The sequence below is a fragment of the Pyxicephalus adspersus genome, chromosome 3 (genome assembly GCF_032062135.1).
Source record: "Pyxicephalus adspersus chromosome 3, UCB_Pads_2.0, whole genome shotgun sequence".
In the NCBI taxonomy this organism is placed as follows: Eukaryota; Metazoa; Chordata; class Amphibia; order Anura; family Pyxicephalidae; genus Pyxicephalus; species Pyxicephalus adspersus.
In genome coordinates, this window is record NC_092860.1 from 46,118,089 (window position 1) to 46,141,271 (window position 23,183).

Sequence of the window (23,183 nt, forward strand, 5' to 3'; positions counted from 1 at the left end):
GCTGTATCTGATTTACTGCAGTTACCGGTATACTGTAAAAAGCTGACTATGCAGTGGAAAAAGAGTAAGCAATTCATGTAGCCTGTACATGTGTGCAAGACTGAAAGTAAGGATGGGGTTTAGTCTTAAACTGAGAGATAACAGAACATCTCTGGGTCCAGTTGCTATACCTGAACAGCACCTAGGAAACTCTTAAGCCTCAAGATAGCATAGATTATGCATTCATAATCTATTATTATGAATGCATAATCTATGTATTATGCATTATTTTTATCCTATAACTTTGGAGTGTTTATTTAAAAAATACAAATTAAAAAAGTGTTTTTGAAATATTTTTTTAAAAAAACAGGACCAGATGTGTTACTTGCTTGCCCTGACAGTCATAAACCAAGAATGTATCTGTTCAAATTACAGTAGTATGGTTTCCCAAATAATTGTTTTTATAATTTTCAAAAGCATTATGATGCTAATATGCAAAATAAGAAAAAATGGGATCTTCACATGTTTGCAATGTGCTAATGCACACACATTATATGGGATATTTTGCATTGTGCAAGAAAGCTGCATTACCTTAATGTGTATGAGTTTCATTGAAAATAATAGCTCTGCAATACACATTATGTGCGTTGCTATTTGTCATGTCAATGTACACATTACTGCAACATGGGCTCTTAAAGTGGTCAACAGGCTTTTGTCTTTTGAAAACCACATAACATTGTTTATTAGTATCTAATAAACTGATCTGAGAATCACAAACTGCTAATTGATTAAGGAACACCTAGCAACCTCTGGAGGAACCCTGGTTGGGAACCACTGGTGTAGACATTCTCTGCATCTTGCAGTTTAAGATATCAAATATATTTTCCACACATAATAGAACCAATTGATTAAGTAATAAATGCTTATTAGGATCATAACAATAGCCCACTCACAATTATAAAAAGGTGTAGCAAGGATAAGGGAATCAAGGTCAGGCTATAACATGTTCCTCCATGACTAAGGGCACTATGATTTGCAAGAGACAGCATAGCCAGTGTTCTTGTTGGAACTGTCTAGACAGTCCTGATGCCAGCAAACACCAAGTGTGTAAAACTCCTCCCTCCTTGCAATGGAGTTTGTTAGAAAACCTTTCATGAAACTCTTCCCTTCTTCAGTCTAAAGAACAGTTCTTTGTGTATATATGCTTTGTTTGGCACTGATGGCATAACTATGTTATATGTATGGATGGTAAACAAGGACGGATTTTTTCCAGCATTTATAATACAAAATAATGAACAGAAAAAAAAGCACAATAAAAAATGATGTATGTATAAAAATGTATAAAAAATGTAAAAAAAAAAATCCATAAATATAGGCATACCCTGCAATGTTGTGTTATTCAAAACATGCTTATTTATTTCATTATTTCAGTGCGCTTTTTATACTTATTTAGGTGTTTTAGTTATATTTTAAAGTGTATAAGGCAAAACATTTTTAAGACAGTCTGTTAACTTGTAATATTATGTATATTCCCGCTAGAGAGATTTACCCTCAGTTTATCCTGGTGACCATTTTGGCCAAAAACTCGGAAAAATGCATTATTTTATGTTGTCAAGACGTTAAGGTAAATCATGGGAACAATTGTCTCAATAAAAACATTCTAAAAGTTGAGTACCTCTATATATATATAGTGGAGGGAAGTCCCCCCCCAAGCGGGACACAGACTGTAAAACACAAAGCAATAGGGGGCTAACACTCCTTTACTCTATCCAAAACTAAAAATAAAATAACACCTAATTAAACCTTAATGCATAAAAGCCAACTGTAGCCATATGTAAAAAAAAGTCAGGTTTCTTTTATAATATTTTTTCTTAAGTTTAATTATTTGCCTAAAGAACCCTTTCTATGCTTAGGTTTGTGCACAAGAACACAGCATGCTTGATTTTTCATAAACAATCTCCTTGGATATTGATTGGACAAGGCAATAATTGGGATATGTGTCAGAAGTGTCTATGTCCAACTATTTATAGTGCTTGTGGAAGCACTTACTGTCATTACAGCAGCTATCTAGAATTGATTGTCACCGTTCATAATAAGAGTTTGTATTGATTAAAAATCTGGTCATCCAGATTTATGGATAGGTTAAATCTGATTTCCCTGATCCCATGGCATTGGAGTTCTGTAGGCATAATTGTATATTTTATGACCTTTTTCCTATCTGCATCTCCATACTTTCACTAAGCTCCAAACATGCTGTCTGATAAGGGGGGAGGGGGGATTGTAATGTTAATTTCCCAAGCATGGTATATCTGGTGAACCAACATTATAGGAAACTGAGGTTGTTATATGGTAGAGGAACTGCACACATTCTGTAAAATACCTTTACTCTTAAACAGTGTTTTTTGGTCATGGACCTGGTAGACATGGAAAGGTAAAGGGGAAGTTATAAGGAGTTCAAAGTTGAACTTTAATGTAACAGGGGAGCCCAGAGGACTGCAGTGGTTAAATAGGGGTTCAGTGGAGATGAAGGAAGGGGTATTGAGGAAAGCTGTATGTGAGAGGGGCAGAGATAAAGGGCCTGAATTATTACAGCTCTCCAAGGCTGGAAAGAAGACACTTTCATCAGTGAAGCTGGGTGATCCAGCAAACCTGGAATGAATCTGATCCAAGATTGAAAACATTTGCTAACAAATAGTAAATTATTTTAAAGGATCAATTCCAGGTTTGCTGGATCACTAAGGTTCACTGATGAAAGTGTATTCTTTCTATCCTTGGAGAGCTTTAATAAATCAGGCCCAAACCCTGGATAAGGGGTGCATTGAATGAGTGGTGCAAAGGCAAGTGGTGGAAGGGTGCAAAGGGGAAAGGGGGGGCAAGGGGGCATTGGTAGAGCTAGAAACATACACAATTTTTAACCCATTTTCTTACTACAATTACTACTATTGTGAAACTCTATTTAATGTACAGTGCTGCGTAATATGTTGGCGCTATATAAATCCTGTTTATTAATAATAATAATAATAATAATAATCCTATTATGTGCAAGCAAAAATTATATTATTACCTTGCGTGTTATTAAGTATTATTTGCAAATAATTTACCACATTCACTAAGCTAAGCAAAAGTGAAAAACCAATTCTCATTTACTAAATGTATCCCAATGTCATAAAATCAGATAGGACAATTTTTTTATTAGCATTCCAAACTCAAGCATTTAAAACTTAACTCCTAAAACTAGTAAGCTTTTAAAGAGTGCTAAATAAAACTGACAAACATACCATAGTGGATGTTTTTGTCCTTTCTTTGCTTAGGCTTATGTATATATGGATACCCTAAAAACTACAGTAGATTAATTGGATATTGTTGTGAATAAAATGTTTGATTGATGGCTGGAACCTTGGTTCATTGCATTGGAACATTACCAACCTTTAATGCCAACAAACTGTCTTGATTTTTGGAGCAATATTTGGTCTTTTTTTTACTAGCTATGTAATTATACCGCCTTATGAAGGGCGAACATTGCTGGCTCTCAGTTTGTGGTATGAACAGTCATTTTTATGTATTTTTTTCTACTTTCATCTCATTTGTATTCCAGGCTATATATTTTCACAATTTGTAATTTTCTGGACCAAATTGATTTTTAATCCTGTCTCATTTTTTATACATTTAGCTGGAGAATTAATCTAAGTCAGTGTTAGTTCTTTTTAATAATTAATAGACATAACCTCACAGATTTCCTTTTTTTCTGGACAGCATAGTGGTATACAGGTATGGGAATAAAATGTTTAAGCTTGGTAGCACTGAACGCTGACCACTAGCAGAAAAAGTCTGCTAGTTTCAAAGTCTGATTTATTGTTGGCTTAAAAAGAAAACAGACCCTAAGTGATGCATAAAATAAAAAAGATGAAAAAATGTGAAACTGTGTAAAAATGTGTAATTCTGAAATTCTTCTGCTCACTTTGCCTGCCATATGTGGTACATTTAATGACAATATCCTTAAGCTGCGTACACATTTGCAATAATTATCGTTGGAAACGAAACGACTATTGACCGATCGTCCGATAATCATTAACAAAATAAGTGCATAACGACGCCGACGAACGAGAACTGCTGCTGAAACGAACGACCGTCCCGGCGGAACTGATTGAGCGACGATCGTTTGGTATCTATTGTGTGTACAGTCGTTCAGTGATCGTGGATAGTTTCAGCAGTACACTTTCTCCTTTACATGTCACTTCCTGCATCCTTCAAACGATCATATCTAGCGTGTGTACATTATTGGTGGATTATATCTGAACTATGGTATTGTTACTCCATATACAGAATTGTGCATAATACGATTGTTCAAAATAATCATGCATAATCATGCATAATCGTTAGCCGTTCGTTTTCTAACGATAATTATTGCAAGTGTGTACCTAGCGTAACATAAGGGGCTTATCTCATTATGTTCTCTGCCTGAATTCTCAGTCTCTTTTAGTAGACATCATATAACCAAAGAGTTTTTTGACACGGCACCAAAAAAGATGAAACATTTTTCCAAGGAGAAAAGGTATTTTATATATTGCATGGGGTTGCTTTTTTAAACCAAATTTAAATTGGACTTCAGCTGCCTTAATAAAAAGTTGATTTTTACTGTGATTATGTGAAGCACTCTGATCATAATAAGAGGTAATAGATTTAGGTACGTGTTCCACTTACACATAACTAAGATTATAGGTCCATACATAAAAATCAGGTACCCAATTTTACCAAGATTGAAAGATTTAAGCTTTACGAAAAAAGACAGCACTTTACGCCTGAATCTCTATATGCCTGATTTCACACAAGACACAATTCTCCAAATAGTTTAATTTAGGTAAGTGTGTAATTCATGAGTGAAATGTGTGTGAATATTTGTAAAAATGTTTACAAATAGACCACAAAGTGTGCAAGTAAAGACAGACCTCTGGCATGACCACAGATATGCAGGTTATGAAGGAATAATGCAAAAGTGTTCATTAAACCCACAAGTGTTTTTGGCCATTAGTTTTTTTTTTTTATACTATCTTCTCAAAATAACAAAACCAATAACATATTCAGGTGAATAAGAGAGGTTGGAAACCATTTTGCACACCGCTGTGGCAGTTGGTGGCAGGGTGCCAAAAGCAATAGGCCACTTGGCCATGGGTTTCTTTTCAATTTTGAGCCACAGCCGCTTGCAAATAGGGTAATCCGCAGTGCAGTTTGTCATTCCTGGTGTTTTAGAGCCCTTAGTCTTATTCGGTTAACCTCCATATAAAGTGAACAAATTAACCTTTTTTTAGGAAGGTGGACACAAAGCAAGGGGGCAAAATACATTTGACCAGAATTCAGCTTTAAAAAAGAATTTAGGGATTTGGTACCAAAGAAGGGACCATTCATTTAAAAGAGGGGCCAGCTGGTCTGTAAAAAAGGGTTTCTTATAAGCAGTGTCCGGACTCCCAATACAATAATTATTTTGTCTCACTTGCTATTATCTGATGCTTATTAACATGAGGCAAATAAGAAGATTTTCATACAATGAAGTTTATTATATTAAATGTAGAAAAGCAAAATATTAACTTCCTATAGATAATAGTTTGTGATATTTTCTCACCTCATCAGTAACAAAATGAAACTTTAAAATCAAATGAATCTTCTTCCATTCTTTGGAATACCTCTGTAGATGTTCAATTTTAAATAACTAGGAGATCATCATTATTTTAATAACCCACTTACACGACCATATAAAGATGACTTAGTGTGCGCATATAGGCAAAGCAATGTGGTTTATTGCCAAATGTCTTGTGTATAGTTTTTCTTTGTCAGTAAAGCACTTTGTTCTTTAGCAGCTGACAAATCTAAGCTTTAATATTTTAACATTTGGTATTTGCAAACTAATAAAAAGCAACTGATTTATTTCAGCAAGTCACAGTGCAAAGTGTGTTACATTGTGGAGAAAACTATTAGAGTAAATGTTTCAGTTGGTATTTCTGTTGAATTATACTTCTTGTCTACGTCCCAAGCAGTGAATAGAAAAGGAAAGAATATTACTGAGGTGGATATAAATCATTCTGTGTTATACCCTTATAATTCTGTGATGTCTGCGGGAAATACAGTTTTCACCTGACAGCTTTCAGCTTTGTGTTACCTGTTATTGAACTCCTCATTTTCACTGTTATGAAATAAAGTTCTGATGTCCAGCTGCCTAGATGGAGTCATTGATGACAAGTAATGAGCCAGTGGAAACTGAACAGATAGGACTCAGGTAGACCGTGTCGCAAGCTTTTCAACTTCTTATACAATATAAGTAGCTAGGAGTTCAGAGATAAGTCTTTTGACTGCAATGAGATGTGGGTCTACAGCACATGATGTATGTTAAAGTAGTTGTACTTTTGTGACCTATTTCACTCTAGTACAATTTTATCTATCATTACGCCTATTTCATTCTTCATTTCACTCAAATGGATTTTTAAAAAACCCTATACCAGGCTTATCCTGCTACATGTCGTCCAAGCTGGTATTATTATTATTACACAGAATTTATATAGCGTTGGAATATTACGCAGCAGTCCATAGTCATGTCACTAACTGTCCCTCAAAGGTGCTCACAGTCTAATGTTGATTGAAAACATCCCTTGGTGGGGATCCATGACACCTTGGAATCACAGGTGATAGGTCGATTGATGCTGGAACACAAATGGCACCTAGTGGGACAGACATACTGTAGGCAGCTCTTGATCCAATATAAATATTTAAAAAAACGTGATAGAGTTTATAGACTTTTAGAACACAGGATAGCACTTTGTATTCTCTTTCATAGGAGCCATAATGAAAGGAGCCATTATTAAGATCATTTGTACAACACAATTAAATTAGGTAGATGATGGCAAAATCATAGTGTTTATTTTTTTAAGTACATTTGGCCATCTCCATTTGTACACAATGAATAGGAAAGCACTTTTCATTAAACATGTCATCTGAATTGCTTATAAATATACCTCTTAGGCTATAACCAGACTGGGCATGAGGTTATGGTGCAGATACCACTTTCTCATGTCACTGAACTGATGCTTCGGGGGAGACGCTACAAGTACCTTTCCCTATGGAAGTCCCATAGAGAATGAATAGGTCCAGCAGTTACCTCTACAGTCCCGTTCACTGCTGATATCGGGCAAATGTGCAGATACTGCTTCTTTAAGAATGAGCAGTGCAATGCGAGTTGCCAGCCGCTGGGTTCCTCCTGGGATCGCTTGATCCCAAGGCAGGCCTAACCCTAAATCTTTTATCCATCCTTTACATTGTCGCTTTAAAAAAAAACAAAAAAAAAGAATAAAGAAAACAGTGTGTGTAAACAATTAAGTTTAAGTTTATTATTTAAAATTAATTATTTTTGCATTTGACCTATGTAGCTGGTATCCTTCTCCTTTCTAGACAACTACTAGATGTTGTCTTTTTTTCTTATCTCAAAATGTTGGAAGGTCTGGTGTTGATATATGTGTCAACATTTGCTCAGAAAACTGTCACTGTATTTGCAAACAAACTTTAGCTAATATGACAGCCATAAAAGTAAACTAATTTATACCATGATTTGTAGGAATATTGATATATTTAAGACTACTGCCACACAGACATCTAAATTATGAACAGTACAGTTACCTAGAATTTTATGCAGAGGAGAAGTTTAAAAAAGTATATTTAACTTCTTGTTCTAACAATAGACATCCACAGTAATTTTAAACATATAAACCATGAAATAGAAGGCAATCGAATAAAAAAATTATTCTTTCAAACTGAAAAACTGAAAAATTTATTGACTACAACAAAGTTTTCTTCATACGCCATGATTCCTTTCTACTGAAGCAGTTAGTAACTCAGCGTGGATGTGCAATTATTCAGTGTAAAAGATTTTATTGAACATTAACTGTTCAATAAACATTTTAGCAAATATGAAATGTTGTTTTGAAACCTACTATTTTAAGCAGTTAAAAAAAATCAAAGTACCTAAACAAATAACTCCCCAATTCTCAAACAAAAAAAGATTTTCAACATATTTATCAACATTAAGCTATTCTAACATTTTGTTAAAGCAAACCTTTACTTTTCTCATAATAAGTAAAAAAAACATGTATTTATTGCAGACAGAGTTGGAGCCTGAATCAATTGGCTTTTGTTCACATTAGAACTGTTTCTTTTTCAATGCAAGTCAATATGATTGCAAAGCAGCTTTGAGCAGGTGGGTGTCAGCTGCTGGTGGATCTCAGAAGCATCCTAAACTAATGTTAAATGCACTTATTACATTTTCACTTTCATGCAAATTCAAAGCACCCTTTACTGATTTTAGCAGAGCTCCACTAACTACATTTTAAAAGCACAGTGAAAAGACCAGGTACTTCATAAATGGGAGAAATTGTTATGCTTCCCCATGTGAGTGACACAGACAGATAAATGTGGGGGACAGCACACCTAGCCATATGTAACTTCTGACTTTTACAGAAGATTCAGTGGTGGAAGAGCAATGGGAAGGGAAGAACAGATTGTTTTGTCTTCATATTTCAGGGTTAACCTGGTGCTCTACCTACTTTGGGCAGACTTAAGACCGAACTCCATTCAGATGTAAAACATATACCATTTGACCAGATAGGTGCTCATTCCTGGATGTATCTTTGCATAGAACTAGCATAGTTTTCTAGATTTGTCTGAATATCAGTGCTAGACTGCGTACACACCTGCAATAATTATTGTTGAAAACGAACGACTAACGACCGATCGTCCGATAATCGTTAACAAATAAAGTGCACAATGATGCCGACGAACGAGGATTGTCACTGGAAGCAAACAACCGTTATGGAATGAGCGACGATCGTTCACTATCTATTGTGTGTGCAGTTGTTCAGTGATCGTGGATTGTTCTGTGATATACTTTCTCCTGTACATGTCACTTCCTGCATCGTTCAAACGATCGTATCTAGTGTGTGTACATTATTTGTGGATTATATTTGAACAATCGTATTGTTACAACATGTACAGAATTGTGCACAATACAGTCATTCAAAATAATAATGCATAATCGTTAGTTGTTCGTTTTTTAGCGATAATTATTGCAAGTGTGTACCTAGCTTTAGGTAATCATCTGCACAATGGCATCTGGACTGACACAGGTAACTAAAGCACTAGGAGCCAGCATTAAGCAATAAACATTTTTAAAAAGAGTGCTTAGCAATGGCAGCCTATAATTTTCCAACTACCTGCAAATCTACCAACAATACAGCACTCAGTATCTGGGTAATCATCCTGTTACATGATAAAGGGGGTTCATATAGGCATGAAGTATATCCAAGGAAAAGTTTATCTTTTTATACTGGATGGAGGAAAGAATGGTTTAACAGCTCCAATAGTTTTTTGTAAGTGATTTTGATTTAGCTCCTGTCTTGAAGACACAACAGGAAAAGATAGTGAAAGGGTGTTTTGGAATTTCCCTCACTTTTAGCCCTGTTGACATTTTCCTCCCAATGGGGGAGGCAGTGGTAAAAACACAGGCGATGCTGTAACTTTTCCCACCCTAAGAAGAAAAAAAAATTGCTTTTAATACACATTGCATTTGCAAACTGGTTTTGAAAGGATTTTCTATTCTAAGGGATTGCTCCATTTTCTCATAGGCTCTTCCAATGCTTATAGTATTTTTGTCTCTTTTGAGCAAACCTTCCTAGGGACTTACTTATGCCAATAGGACTAGTGTTGGTGGAATATTTCACTATTCGTTTCGAAAGCTATTCGATTGAATAGTGAGATATTGTTCGGGTGATCGAATGCCGAATTCTCCCAGACAGAAACAATGGTGGGAGAATTCGGGTTATTTTTAGGGACTATTAAGCGCTGCAAGAGCAATTAGATTAGCTCAGTGGGCAATCCCCAAGGAGCACTAAAGGTTAATTAACCTGTAGTGCCCCAGGGATCGCCTACAGTCACAGCTGTGTCCGCAAAGTTCCCACAGTCATGTGATCGTGGGAACTGAACTGCAGATGAACTCTGCAGTTCCACTACGAACCCCAGGGCACTAGAGGTTAATTAACCTGTAGTGCCCCGGGGATCGCACACTCTTCTCAATGATTGAAGGCTCAGCTGCAATCATTGAGAAGATGCCCTGCAAGTACCGTATTTTTCGCCGTTTAAGACGCTCCGGAATATAAGACGCACCCAATTTTAAAGGAGGAAAATCTAGAAAAGAAGATTCTGAAAGATTATTCCCCTTCTGATCACTCATGTGCCATTCAAATTCCCCTTTTGATCACTCTGTGCCAATTTATCCCCTTCTGATCACTCTGTGCCATATTATCGTCTTATACGGCGAACACAGTTTTTAAAAATAATTAAAATAACATACTCACCCGATACTGCGATCCCGCGATCCTGCGTGCTTCTCCTCTTCTCTCCTCTCCTCCTGGCTGCAGGTTCATGCATCGTGCAGTCTTTTCTCGTTGGAAAGGATCGTGAAAGATCCTTTCCAACGAGAAAAATTGCAGGTGTGTACGCAGCTTAAGAGATATCATGTCATTGTAGGATAACCTGTAAAAAAAAAAAATTAGTTAAACACAAATACTCAATAAACATTTTGTTAAATTTTTTTTAACACATTTTTTTTACATTTTTTTCGTCGAATCTCAGTTTTTTTTTTTAGGTCGGGTCTATCCAAATTCGAACAGCCATATTCAGGTCTAATATAAGGACAACACGAACTCGAACACCAACACTACTTAGGACATTGTCTTCCAGGATCAAATGTTCTTGGGGTATTTTTTCTTCTGAGTGAATGTTCTTAAAGTGCTACACTTTCTGTTCAGTGAATGTTCCTAAACTTTGCATCCAGTACTGCTTTTACTGTATTAATCATATGGGGTTGGCTACAAACATCAAATTTGGCAACCTTCAACAAGATTTCACCAAATTCCCTGTAAATCAAAAGCTGCCAAATCCTAACTTAAATCACACTAGCTCGGTAATATTTGAAGAAATGTTAGGTTGTTTAATATGTTACAGCAGCTATATTATATTTTCCTTTCCAATTAAGGACAAAGGTGGATAGTAAAAATCAGGGCATTGTTCATATAACAGGGAGATGAAGAACCCCTGTGAATTTATCTAGCCAGTCAGCACATCAAGGAAATGAAGGCCTCCTAGGCCCTTTCATTTGTGCAGATGCAGACCCAGATGTATTATCTCTCTGGAAATGTAAAACAGAAGAATGTACGGTATGTAACCAATTTAGCAGTGCAAAGCACAATGATTTATCGCTGTGCCACTTGCAGACCTAATGCTATCGATATGATGAGAGAAGCTCATTTCATATAACAAAAGCATTCTGTTGGAAGTATCATACTTTTCTTGCAGCCATTCAACTTTTTTCTTTATTTAGCAATTAAGGGGCAGATTCTACACCAAGTGTATACATTTAAAGATAAGATAAGTAGGCCAGAGTTTTTCTGTATTTTTTCTTTAGGTATTTCATAAAGTAAAACTGCTCAAATATTGACAGAATGTGAAATATTAAACTCAAACCTACCACGGGATCAAACAGGAACTTTATCCCTATACTGACTTTTTGGGGGGTTTACATCCAATTCCTGTATTTTAGCATACTTACCAATCAAATTGAAAACATAGATATTGAAAAGGCAGTGAGGCTTGTGCCTACTACAAAAAAAAAGACTTTCCAAGCCCCCTAATGTATTGTAAGACACAGTAGGAATTAGTTCTACATTTGACACAATGCAATGGAAGATAGAATTGACTTAGTAGAGTCAGTTAAGCAAAGCTGGTAGTAAAATAGCTAAACTTAGGAGGGTATTCTAACTATTTAGGTTAATAGCAAGCCTCATTAAGCTCCTGATAATATACTATATTCTAAATAAAAAAATCTACTCCCAATCACTTTCTTTTAAAATGTGACAATTGTGTCTTTCCATGGTCAGCATGCAGAAGCTGTGTTGTTACTTCTGGCGGCACACTCCGAGTTATGTCTACAAGATGACACCAACATGTCCAGCTGCATATTCTTACATCATGTGAAAACATTCAGACTTGTAGTCCTCAGTTCTATTCAGAGATGTTCAGTTCACACATCCACACAGGAAGTTGGGAGACATTCCAAAGTTTAGGATGGTGTAACAAAAATAAAATGCGGTGATCATCATTAGCCTGTAAGGCTTTCATAAATCCAGAGTTTCTATCTGAATATAAAAAAAATAATAATGAGTATGTTAAAGAAATTCTGCTGTACAGTTTAACTATCCTGTAATTAATTATACACAGGGGAATGAGAGGAGACAAGGATTCTGCACAGCTTTACTCATTTCTAATGGGATTTCACAGTTTGTATAAGGGGATCAAGTGGAAGCTCTGTGTTCAACAGCTCTGTAATTCTATAATTCATCTTTATTAACTTGTATAAATCAATCAAAATAGCTCTGCATACATACTGCTATAGACAAGTTTGTCATAAAAGCTGCAGGAATAATTGGAAATAATCAGTTAGGGTTAATAAAATATAATAATAAAATAATAAAACCAAATAATATTGGTATTTACCCTGTTTCCCCGAAATAGAAATTTTTTGGTCCAAAAAATGCACTAGGGCTTATTTTCAGGGGATGTCTTTTTTCATGATCAAAAAAATCAACATTAACTCAAATATAGTAATGTCATCACATTCTGGAACATCATCATAACTCTCCAAACCCTGAATTCCATCTTGAATTTCTTGTGACTTCATTTCCTTTAGAGCCATTGCCCCAATATCTCATGCCTAGCAATAGCGCTTTCCTTCAATAAGCACCTTTTGTCCATGTATTTATAAATATTGTACCTTTTTTTCCAGGTAGGGCTTATATTTCAAACATCCTCAAAAATACGGAAAAATCATGCTATTGCTTGTTTTCGGGGTAAGCCTTATTTTTAGGGAAACAGGGTAGTAGATTACTAGCAATAGATTGACCAAAAGAATATACAGAGAATGTATTAGGACCAACCAAACCAAAAACCCAACACAAACCCGCCACAAGCTAAACAATACGGACTTTTCAGGGATTTCATTTCACTTCATATTTAAATAGTGGAATGCTAAGAAACTAACCATCTGTCTGATTATAGCCATAAAAAGTCTAGACTACTTTTCTGCTAGCAGATATGGTATTGGTTGTTGTTCTCCATCATTAATTGTTGCAATGCGTAATGTTCTTTGCCTCTGAAATAACAAATAATGTAAAGGTGACTTCCAGTCACAACATTTGTCACTTTTCTCTGCTTATGCCAGGGGTGGAACTGATTGGATGTGAATATTCAGGCTTAGCTGTTGTTTTTTTTTTCATTTATTTTGTACAATTTTCATATATCAGATTTGTCTAGCCTGCATGGATTGCAAATTTTACACTAATTATATGTACATGCCTGGGTAATGAAAATGTCCACTTTAAACATTTTACCCTAAACCAAATATATATACTCCCTTAGGACCCTTTAGTGAATGATAAATAAAGGGGGGCCTACCATTAAATTCCTCCAATCTATGTCTGTTTTTTGTATTTAATTGAACATGATAATACCAGATACGTGATAAAAGATTATTTTTAGAGATTGAGGGTAATAAACAGGTTAGAACTGGAAAAAAAAACACTCCCTTATTCAGAACACAGAGGATATAAAAAAAAGGTCCATTTTAAATTAGAAAATGTATGCCTTATCTGGTATAGCCAAAGGTTTTAGTCTCGTAGACTAATTTGGGCCCATGCAGGCTCCTCTGTATGCAGGTTTATTTAAATTTGTTTTGGAAAATCCAGCAAAGTTTACTATTGTCTAAACACATTCCAGAAACCAGTAAATAGTCACTATTGCTGTACAAGGCTGGGAAACTTGTTGGATATACACAGGTGGTCGGCAGGACTGACTATACCTGGTTTGTTTACTGCCAGTCTGACCACTGTAACAACTACTGCAAGTTGTGGTTCATTACATTTAAATCCTGTGTTAAACAAATCTAAAATGTTACTGAAGTTCATATTTCATGTATTGTACCAAATAAACAATTTTAGACATGGTACTTGCTGCTGTGTTTTTTGGAGAAAACAAAATAAGATTGAACTGTTTAGGCTCAAGCTCCTTTGTTTATATTGCATTGGAAGAAATGGCAGAGAGCAGATTCTTAGGCAGTTCTATGTAAACATTAGTAACACGTGGCTATCTTCTCATTCTTCATTTTACAACTTTTTGGCAGTAAAATAAATGAAGCAAAATATGACAATAGTGTTAGGAGATTATAATAATATTATAAATAATATTACTCAGCATTGCTAAAAGCTTGTGTGGTGGCATGTGTAGTCACATATTGTGAAGATTAAGAATAGTAAATTGAATGATGGTTACTGGTATATGAGTTCTATTTATTACTAGACTCTACTAGACACTATATGAATATAGTGATACCCAAATTGTAGGTCAACTACCCCCCTGTGTTTTTTTTTTTTCTGTCCTATTAGTTAGATTTCTCTTCACTTTATATATCTTTGTGCGTGTATGTGCGTGTGTGTGTATATATATATATATATATAGATATATATATATATATAAATATATATGTATGTATATATACATACATGTGTGTGTATATATATATATATATACATATAATATATATATATATATATTTTTTTTTTTGTATAAATAAAACAAGGAAAAATAAATCTCCAAAGTGTGGGGAAGTCCCCTATCGGTTGACAATGGAACAAGTGTTCGTTTTGGAATATTTTTCCTCTACTTCTTTGGGACAACTGTGTTCAAAACCAAAAACTATTTCAGATAAAATACCATTACCTGGATGATTGCAGTTTTTTTAAATACACTCCCCTGTCCATTCCGGGGGCAGACCTGACTCTCTTCGAGGTTCTAAATCTTTGGCCATCTTGATTGGCCAAGCCAGAATGATGTAACTCCTTTGCAGGACACCTGGCATACCCATCATCATATTTCAGCATACTGATAAATGATAGCAAACATGCAGGTAAGTATGTTTTATTGCAGGGGATAAGGGACATTGCCTGCACCTTCTGCAATAAAAATCCTGCCTGATCAAACTTTTTTATTGTGGAGGTATAGCTCCACTTAAAGCATAACACTTCTATACCTACAGCAGTTGATGTTTAAATTAAACAGCCTTGGTTTATCAGGAAATCTACAAAAGTATTGCCTTTAAAACCACAGAACAAAATGTGTTAGTGAGCTGTAATATAGTGTGTCCCCTGTTATAGTATATGATTGTAAATGCAAAGTGACTTCAACAAATTCCAGCTGGAGAACGCATAAATTCTCATTCTAAACATTCCTATACAATGTAACTCTGAATGTTGTGTAAGCCTGTGTTTACTGAATTGCAGATGGTGCAGCTTTGGCTGTTGACTAGGAAATCTGATTTCCTTGTGTTATGAAACTTTTATAAGTTAGTGAAGTAAGTGTGGGAGACCTTAATATTATGGTCAGGGTCGTGGTGGTGGTGACATTAATAAAGGTCAGTGTTGTGGTGCTAGAGATGAAAAAAGAACTTGGGTACCCAGAACCACAAAATTTACTGATTTTGACACCTAAAAATTGTTGAAATACCACAAAATGCCACAAAATGTCGATAGTACTCAATATTACAGCTATACTAACAAAGCAAATGGCTGTTTTACTAAAGTCTAGATGGGCTATTATAAAATCTTACTTTCATACAATATTTTAATCCAGGGTATTTATTACAGCAAATGTTTTCATACAGTTTAGACCAGTATTTTCCAAAACCTAAACTGTGGTCTCACCACAATGACCTTTCTGATAAGAATGTTGTGGAGCTTCTGCTAATGACAGACAGCATATTACCATCAACAGGCAGCTCTCAATCACATGAAAATATTTCCATTGTCAAATATTTTTCCTAGAAATCAAGATGGTGGGTTTAGTTGGAATGGGGATAGTTACTTCCCTGAGGCTCCCTGCAGCATTCCTGTCTGCTCTACTGAGTAGAGGTGTAAGCCAAAATGGGGGTTTAACAGCCAGAATGCAGGGTTCTCAGTCAGGTGGTCCTCCAGGATAGATAGGTCAGCCAGAAAGTTCACAAAAATGTAAATATTTTGAATGAACCTTTCTAGAGAGACACAGCTACCAATTATCACTGCAACTTCAGTAGTGGAGTGGGTATACTGTCTTGCCTTGATTCCAAGCTAGCCTTAGCCTGTTTAGATCTCCGTCTGCTTTACTTTCCAGTTCAGTGCGAGACATCACTGTAAGAGGATCTAGTTGTAACTTTTATTAGCAGTGAGGGAAGGGACTGTAGGGATTCCTGCGAGTAGTGCAGTTTGTCGTGGGGCCCTAGATATTGGCATGTGTGTCTCCCACCCGACATGTCGATAGTACACAATCCACACCTATGAGAATCATTGGTGTAGACAGTTATTCGTCATGATATAATTCACAGAACTAATATTCAAGGATAATAGCATCCATTTTTCTTAAGAAATTGACTGTTATTTTGAGTTTTTTGATTTATTGACTTAAATTACAGTCAGATAGTTAAAAAAATATTTTAATCCTCGTGTTAAACCTTTGTGTACTCCTTCTGCAGAACTTAAAAAACATCAAAGAAAAACGTTACTTCTCTAATTATTGGATTTTTGGTATGTCCAGAAACTGTTTGTAACAGATTTCTTTCAATTACCTGCGCGTAGTTAGAGATATTAGTTAAACTTTATCAGATTACACCTAATAAAGCTGAACTGAAGTTATGACTCATATTCTGGCATGAAAGAGCTCTTATAGTTATCTGGGTGGTCTGAAAAAGGCCTAAACAAAATGAAGATTTACGATAGCGAACAACACAAAAGTTACAGCACTGAAGATGAAATTAAATGTTAGAAGTGTGAAGTTATTGAAACAGCTGCTGTGATGGGAATCTCTGAGCCCACTAAACGACGTCTGAGACATTGCAGAGTTATGAACTGCTGTAGTATATCTTGCGTTTGCAGAAATGGTAAAACAATATTATTATTTGTGTGGGCGATACTTGAAAGCTCACAGTAGCAGTACTGTATTGAAAAATAATAAGGGTAAAGGTTCAGATGAATGTTTAAGTCTCAGACACATACACGCACATGAGTGTGTGTGTACATATATGTAAAGAGAATGTTTCACCATTATTTAGGGCATATGATTTTTTCATAAAAAATTATTTATTTTATAGATTGGGATCAACCACAGTAAAACCTAGATTCCGAACAACATGGAAGCTTAGTATCAAAATTGCTATTAGGTACAATTCCCATTATGGCCCAGCACATGTACTGTGTGTGTGAGTTGTGTTGGTGTGTTGTGTAGGTGTGATTTGTCCATGTACCACTGTGCCAAAAAAATAAATTGCGCATTAAAAAGCATAGTGCACTTTGCTAAGATGCATATGGAGACCCTCAGTCTGTCTTGTGTAGGTCTTTGCATCATCAACAAAGTTTATGATTTTGTAGATAGCATAATAAAATAATTTTAACCATCTGCAATTGGGTATAAAAACATTAGAAATTTAAATAAAACCTTCAATTAAAGGTGTAGATTGTTGTGAGCAGCATCAGTACCTTGATGTGATCAGGGTGTAAACTTGGGATAAAAGTGACAAGTGGTGGAAGTTGGGTGATATTATACAGTATAATTTGAGTTGTAGTTGGCAACACCTATTTTTTCTGTACTGATGGTATGCTGCACTGAAGTGTAGATGAAGGTTGTGCACAAGTGTAGAACAGCACAAATGGTGTGAGATATCCAAGGTAAAGGAACGAGCAGAGCCAGTGCAATAATCGCAAAGGGAAAATGCATGGCTTACAAGTGGGCTTTGATGGATATGTGATGGCTTTGGTGGGTATGTGGCCTTAGTGCTTGAGAGGTGGAAACTAGGGGGTACGCAGACACACAGGAGACATCAGGCAGGGTTAAAAAAATGTAAGACTATGACCATGCCCAAACTGTTTTTTAAACAGTGTATTGGGTACAAACAATGACACAGGAGGAGGAGAGGATCTCGCCAAGCGAACAGTTCATCGATACCCACAGTTTATCCACATAGTGTGCTGTTTTTTTATGAAATTTGAGAAACCACCATATACTTCATTCCTTTAGACCGAACCTGTAACTATATTTTATGTATTTTTTATATTTATTAGAGTTCACTGATACTCTATAGAAAACTATAATAAAAAAAACAGATAAATAGATGTATAGAATGATTATTTGCACCATATACAGGCATATTTTTATACAATATATACTATACTTGTTTTTATATTAACTTTAAACATATAATGCATGATTTGTAGTTCTGCACTGTGTTTCTTTGATCTTAAACTATTTATATATATTTCCTTTTCCTGGGTTTGCTTTTCTTGTCAAATTTTTTGTTTCGGACTAATGTGTAGACCAATATATATAGCTCTTTGACATGATGGCTGAATAAAAAAGTTCTTTTACTGTCATAGTTAAATTTAGGATTGTCCATTGCGCATAATATTACATTTTCAGTCCAATGTAATAGTAATAAATCTTTACTGTGTGCAGTTTGGAATTTCTAATCTCTCAACATATGCCAAAAACAAATTTTAGAATAAATATAAGAAGGGAACAGTTACTAAAGCTTACTTGCATTTTCTTTTTAGACAAATGTTCTAAAACGTTTGGGGGATGCTGCAAGACTTGGAATATAACATTCATGTTTAACCACATCCAGCCTTATAAATAACATAGTTCACTTATATAAGAAACTTCACTAATTTACTATTGTAATCAGGTCTATTCCTGTGTTTGGTACTGCTTCAGCTCATGGCTAGTGTGGTATTGCTATAAACTAGAGATAATATTCCTAAAACAATTACAATGCCGGTAAATTTTTTTGTTCATTTTTTTGCTTGTGTGAGCCATCTAATCATTGCATTATATGAACGCCATGGGATTGTGCACTAGGAATTTTGATATTTATATTTTATATCAATCAGTCCCTTAGATCTTGTTTTCCTCAAAGTATAGATTCCTGGAATAGTGCACATCATAAGATCTGATAAGTGCTACAAGTTTATTCCTTTTACATCGAGTGAAAAAGTGAAAGAACTTCTATAATGAATCTACGTGAGGTTCAGATCTGGTGATTGATTGATACCATTTCTACATTATGCGTGGCAAGACTATAGCATGCAGTGATTTTATTTATTATATGAGAACAGATAATCTTAGGGCACAAGCGTCAGGAAAATGATCAACTGGACAGCTTGGAAAATTAGCAGAAAATGTAATATATGATGATGAGATTTGTGACCATCTGTAACACATCTAATGATATTATTGACCATGCGTGTCACATCTTATGAAATAGTTATAAAAATTGCCCCAGTTTTTATGTTTTAATGTGAATAAATGTCTTCTAGGTGCTTGTTCATTCCTAAACGCACAACTGACCTCATATATGTGTTTAACCTTAAGTTCCAATAAACTAAAAAAAAGTAGGAACGGCTTTTTTTCTACTTATAATTCGACTTATTTCTAGTAAGATTATTTAGGAGTTTCTAAAACATGCATGTTGATTCAAATTTTGATTGAACTGTAAGCAGCATAAATAGTAAATGTGGTTTTAGTTTCTGTGTTACCTTGAAAGTAAGACTGTTCCATGGAAGCCTTGATGAGCAGGTTGATAGAATGCGCCTGATTTATTAAAGCTCTCCAAGACTGGAGAGAATACACTTTCATCAGTGAAGCTGGGTGATCCAGCAAACCTGGAATGGAACTGGTAAAGTATTGAAAACATTTGCTAACAAACAGCAAATTACTTTTAAGAAGTCCATTCCTGGTTTGCTGGATCACTCAGCTTCACTGATGAAAGTGTATCCTTTCCAGCCTTGGAGAGCATTATTAAATCAGGCCCATAAACTTTAAAGCATTGAACAGATAATCCAACAGTAAAAATGTATAACAATGATTGCATACAAATGTATAACGTTGACAGTCTGATAATCCTTTTCATTGTAGAAAAATGCATTGTTTAGATTGTGTTAAGTTACAGTTTAAAACATTGTGGCAGGACCATAACATGGAATTAGAGCCATAGGCGGCACAGTCTGTAATTTCAGATGCTCGTAATGAATTTGTATTTACATAGGCTGGCTAAGCTTCCCCTTGCTAAAGGAGCCCTGGTATGCTTGTGCTATTGACATACCAGGTACACTCCAGGTTTGCTGAATCACCCAGCTTCACTGAAGAAATTGTATCCCCTCCAGCCTTGGAGAGCTTTAATGAACCAGACCCAATGCATACACCACATCACTGTATACACAAAATCTTTTTACTTGTGGCAGCAAAAAGTAAATATTCTTAGCACCCAATCTTTTCCTCATTGTTACCTACAAGTTGGGGAATATTTGTTAAGGACTCCTGTGGGAATCTTGTTCATTGCATGTTTGGCATGTGCTATCTTATCTACTGACAACTCAACTCCTTCTAATCTAGGCAATTTGAACTGGGGTTAATTTTATTGCATATCTGTTGTCTAGCTGTTCTTCTGCTGAAAGAGAAACATTCCTGCTGGGACACTTCAGGCTGTCCTGTGTACAATCCTGAACCCACACTGACCCCATAGCCTTAGGTATTCAGCCCACCTGCAGGGAAGAGACTTGTCAGAGGACATTGATCCACATCCCCAGCATCTACTGTGTATTTTGAGTTTTGTTTTTCATGTTGATTTTGATATTCAGCTCTGGTATCATCTGCCAATAAACGTTTGCCATACTTCCAACACTTGTGTTTCAATCTGTTTCATCATCCCTGCCTGGTCTGACTTTAAAGTATATGTAAACCCAATACATGAACTTCTCCAATTTGCTACATTTCTCTGTTTAATTTTCCATTGCAAATATTTAGTTATAAACTCTCAAATTTATGGATTTTTTTAAAACATTATGAACAAACCTATTACATTTTTTTATTCTAGAAAGAAAAGAATGTTACATAAATATATAATATTTACAAATAGTCATTACATAAAACATATGGCACAGTTCAAATTCCTTGGACAAGGGGAAAGATAGCCATACTTTATTCACAGCAGATCTAATAGTTGATATTAGCCCTAACTGTCTATATACTTATATACACTCCAGTGTGAAGTCAGCACTATCAGCTATAAATAAATGAGAGTTTCAATGACCTTTTAGGTCTTTTGTAAATCATATATACTGTGCAAATCTTTACAATTTACATAACTATTTATCAAAGTATGACATGAAAATGTTTAAAGTACTATTTCATACACAAGTATAGCAGGCATAGTAACCCCCTTTTTAATGTTATATATGTATATCTCTATATGTCATATTATATAATGAATGAAGTAACCCACATTGACCCTAGAATTCTACAAATTGCCTTCAAAGCTTTTATACTGTTTATTACAAAGTTTAGATGAGTGTAAGTCATGAAAAATGTTTTTGGACCTCCATAGGGAAGCAAAGATTTGATAATTGGTAACTAATGGAAGAAACTAATTATCTAATGTATGATTATGTGAGAAGACCTAAAATCCACTGTTGAGGGTGATTTTTTAGTCTTACTATTATGAATCTGATACCATTCATTCTCAATTCATTATTTTTATCTCATTGGTTTGTCTTGTTCTTTGCAGCAAATACTCAGGCACTCCCGTAGTGATTCAACCAAAGTTATTTTTCTTATCACTGATGGCTACTCAAATGGCGGTGACCCTAGACCTGTGGCTGCCAGTCTGCGGGAGCTTGGAGTGGAAATCTTCACCTTTGGAATATGGCAGGGCAATATCCGGGAGCTACATGACATGGCATCTCAACCAAAGGAGGAACATTGTTATCTGTTGCATAGTTTTGCTGAATTTGAGGCACTAGCTCGACGTGCATTACATGAAGGTATATTCTTTATTTGTATATTTTAATCATTATAAAAAGCATTTAGGATATGTGCCTAAAAGGATCATTTTAACCTTATAATAATTTCAGATTGTTAATCAAGACAGACTTCTTAAAATCTGATAAACTGCTAGTCAAAAAAGGAAATTAGTAATACATTTCTCAAGGAAAAATTGTTCACCAGTGACTTTAAAACAGATCAAGTTTTAGACATTTTTTTTTTCAAATTAAATGCATGCATAGATATGTAAGTGTACCATTTCAATGTATTTTAACTGCAGCCTTTCACCTTCTGGTTTGTTCCAAAATTACAATGTGTGCCCATTGGGGAAAATAAAATAAAAAAATGCTTCTACCTTCCCAGGTCAATAACATCATCTTAATCACTGTCTGGAGCTCAAAGACTGCTTTATAATCATCCAGACTTTTTTTTTAAGGTTGCTGTATATGCAAACTTAAAAGGTTTTTAAAAGATCAATTTATTATACTTTAACAGTATGGAAAGGCACCTCTCGTCTTATGTGGCAGACTTACATTGAGGCCTATTGATGATTGTAATAGATTCTGCATCTTGGAGTGTTTATCTTCCTCCTTGAATAAATTAATTTAGCTCTTTTTAAAGCAGTATGGTTCAAGTTGAAAAGTATGTCCAATTATTTCAGACCTGCAATATGTGGTTACCCAGATAGAGTAAAAAGAGTGCATACAATAAACTATACTTTCTTCTTATGTTTTCAGATCTTCCTTCTGGAAATTATATTCAAGAGGACATATCCCATTGCTCTTATTTGTGTGATGCTGGGAAAGATTGTTGTGATGTTATGGCAAGTTGTAAGTGTGGCACTCACACTGGTCAATATGAATGCATTTGTGAAAAAGGATACTATGGAAAAGGCTTGCAGTATGAATGCACTGGTGAGTACTACATAAATGTAAATAAATTTAAACTGAGAATCCTGTGCTTTTTATTTTATTTTGTGCTGTTTTAATGTATAAACATTAAAACAGCACAAAAATGCAGCAGTCCATAGACAATTGCACATAAACACAAAAATTGATCAGATGCTTTGACTTTTTTTTTTATACATGAGAGCCTCTACAGTAATTGTGCTTCTTTAGACAGTATTAGTACTTTAAATCCAGAAATAGGTATGATACCCTGTTTCCCCGATTATAAGGCACTCTCTTATATTTTTTGAAATGCCAAAATATGCCCTGGGTCTT

The 23,183-nt window shown here is 35.2% G+C and overlaps 1 protein-coding gene across 1 annotated transcript in view; it reads left to right on the forward strand.

Moving 5' to 3' along the window:
• Window positions 1-23,183, forward strand: part of SVEP1 (sushi, von Willebrand factor type A, EGF and pentraxin domain containing 1) — a gene marked incomplete at its 5' end in the record, with an annotated part of 170,821 nt that overhangs the window by 14,924 nt on the left and 132,714 nt on the right. The window contains 2 exons of the mRNA XM_072406782.1: window positions 21,704-21,959; window positions 22,698-22,874. Coding sequence (XP_072262883.1) covers window positions 21,704-21,959; window positions 22,698-22,874 — 433 coding nt within the window. The remainder of the gene's footprint in view (window positions 1-21,703; window positions 21,960-22,697; window positions 22,875-23,183) is intronic.